Source organism: Carex rostrata, chromosome 14 (assembly GCF_964058835.1).
Source record: "Carex rostrata chromosome 14, lpCarRost1.2, whole genome shotgun sequence".
NCBI classification, from domain to species: Eukaryota; Viridiplantae; Streptophyta; class Magnoliopsida; order Poales; family Cyperaceae; genus Carex; species Carex rostrata.
In genome coordinates, this window is record NC_135931.1 from 2,262,071 (window position 1) to 2,271,023 (window position 8,953).

The following is an 8,953-nucleotide window of genomic DNA, read 5'->3' on the forward strand; positions in this document are numbered from 1 at the left end:
TACCAATTCTAACTACAAATTAATTTATGTCTCGCTGCTGAATAACAAAATTGTTTTATTTTCACAAAGTTGTGCTCGAGGACATATTCACATAATTTATTTTGTTCCATAGGTGCTCAACTGGTGCAAGAAATTGCTTGAAGGATATCAGTTTATGGGACCGTTCGATCTTAAGCACATGGATCGGATCAACCAAGTCATAATTTAATTTTTGATTTAGAAACAAATTATTAACTCTTTTTTTAAATCTTGGTAATGACTACGAAGAAACAAAATTAAATGAGTTACAAACTCCTTACAGTCTTCATTGGGATCCCAATCTGCTGCTATTTATTTCCTCTCTATCTCTCTCTTCAAAGAAGAGAAAAGAGAGAACATCACGTGGGAGAGAGAGTAAGAGATAGAGAGAAGAGCATGGAAGAATAACACCGGATCTCATTCCCTTCATTGGTACTAGTTTTTACTAGTACGCCCCCTAATCCCAAACATTATCCTTTTATGTCCTTACATTATTTCTTTTCGACGCGGACTAGAAAAATCATCATTTTGTTTGGAAAAAAATAAGCGAAAATTGATTTATGCGTCTCAAGAAAAAGGTGACTAATAAGGCATGTGTCGAGGGTTCAATCATAGAGGCATGTATCGTTAAAGAGATAACCAACTTTATGTCTTCATATTTTGAAGATGAGGTCGCTACACGGTTGAATCGCCTAGAGCGATATGACGATGGAAAATTGGTCGAGAATGATCCACGACTTCCTGATGTGAACCACTCTGGACGTGCACCAGTTTCAATTTCCATCAGAGATCTTACGAATGAAGAGTTAAATGCGGCACATTATTACATCATGACTAATTGTCGCTCCGAATTTGACCCTTTCATTTAGTAAGCATCTTTACAAATTCCAATTTGCGTGGTCCGTATTTCATTTGCATTGTTCATGAAGTGACAAAATTCGGCATATTGCAAGCAATTCGACACTGAAATTAGAGAAAAGAGAAACAATAAGCGCAGCAGGTCTCAATAGAAATCGTTCGAAAGAGTGAGGTATTTGGATGCGTAAATTGGCGCTTAGTGGTAAAATTGCAGATGAAAGGATCGCTAAAATTGCGCATGGGCCAATCACACGACGAGTTCAACGTTACAACATGTACGATGTGAACGGTTTTCGATTTCACACCGAGTCCTACGGGATAAACAGGATTGCAAAAAAACCGTCATTTGGTGCAAAAACCGTCGTTTAGAGCCTCAAAAATTCAGTTTAAGTTTTCTATTAACGGTAGATATACAACGATCGGTATTTTGTTTAGTCAAAAGCCTAAGAGATAATTCAAGAATTATTCATATAATTATTTTAAAATGCATTTACTATTTATTGTGTGCTTTTACTTATTCAAGCAAATGATATATGTTGACAATAATCAAATAATCAAATTATTCTCTCTCTTGCTCTCCAATTATTCTCTAAAAAAAAGTTGACATCATTGAGACAATCTAACCATATTTCTTGTGTATATTGAATAAAATAAATTATAAAAATCAAGGCCAAGTCCTTAATTAGTGTTATATTTAGACTTGTGATATCCAACTAGCAAATCGAATCAAAGTTATAAAGAGTTACGACATCACTCATAAATATATTAAATGTCTTATTTTTTGGCATACACCCTAAACAAGAAAACTTAAACTCCACAAAATTATTTAAATGAAAATATTAAGATCTCTAATAAAAAAAAAAGTGGACCATCCCTATAGGGAGCGGTTGGGACAATTTAAAAAATAAAATAAAATCGAGGGTAGATTCGTAAAAAAAAAATTAGGATATTAATAAAAAATTTCGTAACCATAATTGAACCAACTTTTTATATTTTAAAAAAATATATTATTTTAAAAATCGATACAAAATTACTGTTAATGAATAATCTAAAATAACTCATGTTTTCTCTTTATTAAAATGTTTTGAAAAAATAGTTTTTTAAATAGATAAAAAATTACTGTTATTGAATAATCTACAATACCTCATTGTTTTTCTCGTTATTAAAATATAATTGGAGGCCAAATGTTTTTTTTATCTTTTTGTAAAAAAATTATTACTTCTAAAATAAATAAAAAATTACTGTTCTTAATAATCTGAAAAAGAAATATCTATTTTCAATAGTCAAAAATAGTAAATATCAGTGCTCTAAAGAGCGTGCTATAGCGATGCAATAGCAGCGCTATATCATTTTTGGACCTAAAACGCTACGCCATGGAATACAAGTGCGTTATTTCAGCTACAACCGCTATAGTAATAATAGCGGTTCGCTATCTGCGCTACACGCTATGCACTATAGCGCACGTGCTACATATGCTTTCATATAAAAGTCCAACCTGAAAATTAATTTTAAAGATCAATTTTTTTTTTCAAATCGAGATTAATTATATTTTTAAACAGAAAAAGATAGATAATTTATTCTATGATGTCTATGTTCTTGTAATGGAAAAAATATATAATTTATGCCATGATGTTTAAGGTTATTTTGAATGAAAAAAAATAATAATTTATGATATTATTAAATATATTTTGAATAGTAATTTAAAATTTGTACTGATTTAATATATATATTTTAATTTCTTGATCAATTTTGTGATACTTATTGCTCAATGAGATTTTAAATAATATTAATAATTAGTAGAAATATAAAATATAATTTTTTTAAATAAAAAGCGCTATGTAAAATAGCTTTTTGGTATAGCTAAGCTATTCGTAATAGTTTTTTTTTTAATCTTTTCATTATAATGCGATAATCGTCACAATAATTTTTTTTTTTTTTCGTAATAATTTTTTTTTTAGTCTTTCCGCTATGACGCGACAATCGATATTTAAAACCTTGATAAATATGACTCAGGTCTTGGACTCTTGGTCTTTGAAGTTTTATGTCAAATCGGGTCTTATTCTCTAATTTTTATCTTCAAAATTCAAATAATCATTTTATCTCATCCTTCATCTTTATTTTAAAAATTAAATTCATCCTTCTTTTATTTTATTAAAATATTATTAAAAACCAAATTTAATGTTTCTTAGAATTTTTAATATTTTTATGGAAGTACAAAAATCCCGTTTCTTGCTCTTTCGATTCGATTTGCACAACAAACAGAATCGGAAGGGAAAAAAAAAAAGGCGATAAAACCAATCGCAAACCCTGATTGGTTAACTTCTAGAAAACGCCTAAGCTAAAAAAAAAAAAAATACTCGAATTAAAAAAACAGCTGAAACTTCAACGTAGCTGATACTAAATTCTATTTAGTATGATCACCATGCTTAAGATTACGAGCCTTCTCCTTCTCCTTCACTTCAGATCCTTGTGATTTGTCATACTCTACAAGCACAAATTTATAGCTCAGGTCTTTTAACTCATTGCTCAAATTTAGTTATCAAAAAGGTTTAAATATATTCAATATTTGTTAACAAGCCAGATAATTAAAAACCAAAAATTCTAGAATCACACCTGGATGGTTTACAGGATCATTGTCTCTGTAGATACATCCAAATCCTTCCTCATCACACCTCGTGCTGTACCCCACTCCGAACGAATCCGTCATCACATCTCTAATATTATAAAAAAAAATTGAAAGAAGAAAAATGAATTGTCAGAAAACCTCAAACAAAAATTAGGAAAAACAACCGAACACCATGATAATTGAGATAAGTACGTATGGGTTTTGCTCTGGTCGTGTTGTTGCTCGGTATGAGGTCTCGCCTCCTCCTCTTTATCCATCTTTAATTCCCCTTCACTCTCTCCCGGCGATGCCGATGGTACGGCGCAATAAGCCGCACGATCGTATCTTCTATTAACGGGATTCGATCGTGCTGCTCTGTACGGTTTCAATTGTAGTGCTGAGCCACCAATTCCACCAAGAACTCTCACAAACATTTAACAGTGAATGGGTAAATAAAAGAAGCGTTTATACAGCTGCTCAGTTCAAATTCGTTTGCCTGATTTATATACTCGTTTGGATGGTTAAGGCTAGAAGTATGTAGAAATGCCACGCGTGCAGTTATTTGAGCTGAAGTAGACACGTACATGGTATGGTGTCTTCGTTTCATTCGGCCACGTGTTGGCCAGGGACAAAAAATTTGCCGAAGAAAAATCTAGGTGAACCTTGGTTTTCTGTTGGATTAGTAACCTTTGATTCATATCATGTGGCAGTATCTAATTCGTGATAAATGAATTATTCGAGTTCGATTCGGTGAGTTTAAAAATTCGTGATTCGAATATAATTCGAAAATGATTCGGATCAGTGATTTCAGTCATGCAAGAGTGAAAAAAAATGTTTTGAGAAAAGTTCGGAAAATAATCACGAATAATTTGTAAATTTAAAAAAAAAAATTTGTAAAATTTGCGAATTATTCTTGTTTAATTCAATTAACCGAATAATTTGGAGTTTGATTTGATATCACTAAAAAAACAAATTATTTCGGATTTAATTCGCGAATAATTCACGAATCTTGTGATTATGCTTGGGCAGGATTTTATTTCATCTTTTGTATGTTTTCATCTTTCTTTTCATAAAAAGTGATTGACCGATTGAAGCATCTGATCCCACTCCCACAAAGAACAACTTCTTGGGCTAACACTAATATACATAAAAGATAAGTATTGTGAAGTTTGTTTTGGTTCATTTCAGCCTTTTTAATACTTGCATAGTTTTCAAATTCGGCCCAATCCCAAAAATATAGTGTTTGGTTTTATAATAGTGAACAACTCAACCAATCTGGTGCTGACCTATACAACGAGTAATTTCAGTCAGATACATTAGTCTGAAATTAGTCACCTTTACCTTAAAACTACTACTCGGCATCCACCCAGGGGTTTTCCATCAATTAGAGATAACTTAGAGGTGTGATATTAGAGGAACGTTTGTGTATATTTGTTTATCAGGAATCAAAATTAATCCTGTACAATACGCAAAATATATGAAACTCGGTGTGCAGTGTGCTGGCAACTTAAATGTCAGTGCCAAAGAATTGATAATCGTAGAACTATCTAATGATAGTACAATCAATTGCCTCACAATGCTATGATTTTTCACCACTGATTTATAAGAAGTGATCTGGAAACAAATCAATAGATAATAGTTCAGAGACTTGTGGTTTAGGGAGAGGTTTTCACGTGTGGAAATCAAGATTAGTTGTAAAGAGAGCTCAGATTAAAATGTAGAACAATTATGGTGATAATATTGGCCGGTATATCAGGCCATTAGAAACAATATCAAACCAAATTACCAGGGTTCTCATCTAGTATTTTGAACAAATAATTTCCTAAGAAAACATAACTCCTCTTAGTCTCTGACTACCAGTCAAAAAGTTGCCCACAAGCAGATAATTAACGAGACAACCAAGTTTATGTAGAAATTCATAAGAAAAACATAGCATAAGAATAGCATAAGAAGCAGACCACTATAAATTCAACAGTTAAATAAGGGAAATCTTAAATGTACTCCCACCACACAAATAACAATGCATAACAAGGATTGCAATCTCACACTGGTAAAAAATCATACTTAATCAATTAGGCAAACTTGAGACTAAACTAATACAACAATGCCCATTCGCATTACATATCAGTCCAAGCCTCTCTCTGAGGCCCATCATGCTGAAAAGGGGCTTCGATGCAAACTCATATTAGAAGCTTCTCTATAGCATCCTGGAAAAGTTTTTTAAAAAAAATGTATCAAAATAATGATAATCCCAGATACAATACCGAAGCAAATAACATGGAACCCTCAAAAGTGTTATGTTATATGTTTAAGAATCACCATCAAAATTTCCTTTGGTCTCTATACTATACAACAAGCAAAGTTTAGTGAATTCATAAATTGCACTCCTGTTTACTTGTTAATTTTGGCCTTAAATCATTTGGGAAAGAATTCAGTAGAGGCAAGTTAAAACATGAGTACTACACAGTATTCCATGTTACCAATATAGCAAATGCTAATTTGAAGGCCACAAACTAGTTGCAAGTACCAAAAATGTTTAGTGTTCGATCAATAAAATTAAAAACAATGTTTTTATATACAAATTCAAGAAGATGAATTCTTAATTAAGAAAAACAATTACTCTCCGTTGTGTAGCCCACAAGTTCCAGAGTTCCATCAGAGATGGTTCATATCTACATACTAACTCTTTCTGATCAATATTTATTGTTTTCTAATTTTTTTTCTAAAAAACATCAGAATTTCTTCAAAATTAGACAGGGAAAGGGTTAATATTTACCTTGATTTGCTGGATTTGACCTTTGATCTGGCTAGCATCATTGCTGGTAACAGAGCATGCAATAACAGGCCTTGTCACACCACAAGCCCGACCAAGGGATTGTTTTGATGGTACAAACACATATGGCACGTTCTGACAAAAAAAACATAAAATTTCATAAGTAATAAAATCAGAAATTCTGTTCATGTATAACGTTATATTAACAACATAGTATGAACACCCTGTGCCATGAAAGTAAAGCATATGTGATGAATAAACAAACGGCTAAAATATACAAAAAGGTGATTCTGTATATCACAAAATCTCAAAATATCACTTGTACAATTCTAATCAGGAGCACATTATAAAGAACCTCACTATTTTAAAGACATTTTTTCTTTTCTAAAAGTCCTCATTCCATAATGCAAAACTAACCCCATGCTCACCGTTCCCTTTGTTTTGCAGGAGGCGTACATAAAATTTTAAGATTTCCATTGGTTTTTACTATATGACTCATATACTAAGCAACGATACAGCCATCAGTTTAGTATTTCTTTGATAATCAGATACTAAGATCATATAATGAGAAAAATATATATACCTTGTCTTCAGCGAGCAAAGGGAGATGGAGAAGAATTTCCAGGGGCTCAGTATCAGCTGCCATCACAACAAACTCTGCTATTCCCCTATTTAGTGTCTTTGTAGCTACATATTATAACAAAGGAATAATTAGTCAATTAAAATTATGTATAGAATCAGTACAAACTCAACCACTTTTCATTTTTGTGTTTTATTTTATCCTGATTTCTTTGCATAAATTGACAGAACAAGCCTCTAAGAGTTAATTTGGAGACTCAATTTTTGGCTAAAGTATAGGAAATAAACAGTTAGCCTCTTAGTGCTTGACTATGTCAAAAGAGGAGTATTTGCGGGTTAAAAACAGTAAAATTAAATTTACCTTCATTAGCCCCCTTCTTGAGCTGCTTGAAATTGGCGGCGCTCTGAATTAGATCCATTATCGTAATAGTTAGCTGCGCATCAGCCAAAGGATAAGCCTTGGGATTCACCGCCTCCTGAGTCTACAATATTTTTTTCAAATTTCATCACTTATCAGTTATCATCATCCAACGAGAAAAATATTTATTTCATTGATGCAATTAAACACAAAACATTAGAAAACAAACACGATAGAGAGAGAGAGAGAGAGATGGTACCATTATGATTTCGTCGGAAGTGAGGAAGTGAAGGCTGAGTTGCTAGCTTTCGCCTCTTCTAAGAGAAAGAACAGAGAAGGGGGCTTCTAGGGTTTTGAAGACTTTAGTGGCGTCTAGGTTTATGGGGGTTTTAGCGAAGAAGGAATCTATATCCTCTGGTTACAGAATATTTCTGTTTATTTTTAGACCGTCCGATCGAAACTCAGGTCAATCCGGTCGGTCCGAGACGAAACGTACAGATTCTGTTTGAACGGTCTGGATCCAAAAAGAAATAATGATACGAATTAGGTTCTTCGGCCTTCGCACGGTAAGAAAAATGAAGTCGCCTGATTGGAGTGCGTATCCGAATTCGTATCCTCTGAGATATCTCAAACTTTGCGTGACTTTATGGAAAATCCCAACCATTTAAATACGTTCTGCACGAATCTCAGAGCACATATAATACTGACCCCACATCACCCCCGAATAGGCACCGGACACGTCGGTCACGCAAAAGTTGAGATATCTCAGAGGATACGAACTCGTGCGTATCCTCTGAGATATCTCATATTTTGCGTGACCGACGTGTCCGGTGCCTACTCAGGGATAGCGCTGGGGGCAGTTTTGAGCTTTGAGATTCCTGCAGAAGTATTTTTGAACGGTTGAGATTTTCCAGAAAGTCACGCAAAATTTGCGATATCTCAGTGGATGCGAATTCACCTAATTGTTAGTCCCACATGGCCACATCTGACGGAGACTGTACTTCGAATCCGTGATTCTTGGGGATATTTTGTTAGGTAGACGAGTCCATATTGTCTGAGGTAACATAATTTTTATGTTTAGATCAGTGCTGTCCGATTGGAATCCGAACCAACTCGATCAGAGGTGGAATGCACGGGATCTCTTTAATATTCGTGCGAATTCTGATCGGAAGATAATGATCTAAATAGAAATATTCTGTTACCTTAGAGGTATGCTATTCTGTATGCGTTGGATCGTAGATCTACGACCACGAGGTAAAGATTTTTTTTTTTTTTTCTGCAGACTGTAAAACGTAAATGGTTTACATCAGGAACTTACATGTAATACTAGAAAAATGAAATAAGAAAATAATAGAATGAGAAGCTACTAAGACACTAAGTTCATTTGCCCAAGACTCGTTTGATTGAGATTTGATTTTATGGAGCCATTCGTTAAATGTCAGACAAAACTAAATTATTCGATGAATAGTTTATCAAATTATGTGTATCGTTCTCAACATATTTTAAATATAAAAAATAGTTTCAGTAAATAGAGCTGTTAGCTGTAATGTTGTTAATCCGAAATTTTTATTTATAGCATAAAAAAAAACAAATCACCTCAGTTTTGGAGAAATTCGAAAAATATCCGGACCGCTACACGTTGGCATACGCCGATACTCCTCCTTTCTGCTCGGATACGGAGAGGATATGCCTGCAGACGCTTCTGATTCCTTATGTGAGCCGCACGTGGACCGGCCATTTTATTTTTCTGTGCATCATGATC

At 33.5% G+C, this 8,953-nt stretch overlaps 2 protein-coding genes across 2 annotated transcripts; both read right to left on the reverse strand.

Moving 5' to 3' along the window:
* Positions 1-3,088: 3,088 nt before the first annotated feature.
* LOC144565432 (late embryogenesis abundant protein) lies at positions 3,089-3,976 on the reverse strand. Its single transcript, XM_078315190.1, has 3 exons — positions 3,695-3,976; positions 3,490-3,590; positions 3,089-3,360 (listed from the first exon to the last, which is right to left on the reverse strand). Exons 1-3 carry the CDS (start codon positions 3,913-3,915, stop codon positions 3,281-3,283), a joined length of 402 nt encoding a protein of 133 aa, XP_078171316.1. The 5' UTR covers positions 3,916-3,976; the 3' UTR covers positions 3,089-3,280.
* A 1,420-nt stretch (positions 3,977-5,396) lies between these two features.
* On the reverse strand, positions 5,397-7,593 carry LOC144565126 (uncharacterized). The gene is made up of 5 exons (XM_078314783.1): positions 7,451-7,593; positions 7,195-7,315; positions 6,838-6,941; positions 6,258-6,389; positions 5,397-5,688 (listed from the first exon to the last, which is right to left on the reverse strand). The coding sequence occupies exons 1-5, from the start codon at positions 7,451-7,453 to the stop codon at positions 5,662-5,664; spliced, it is 387 nt and encodes a 128-aa protein (XP_078170909.1). The 5' UTR covers positions 7,454-7,593; the 3' UTR covers positions 5,397-5,661.
* Positions 7,594-8,953: the final 1,360 nt, after the last annotated feature.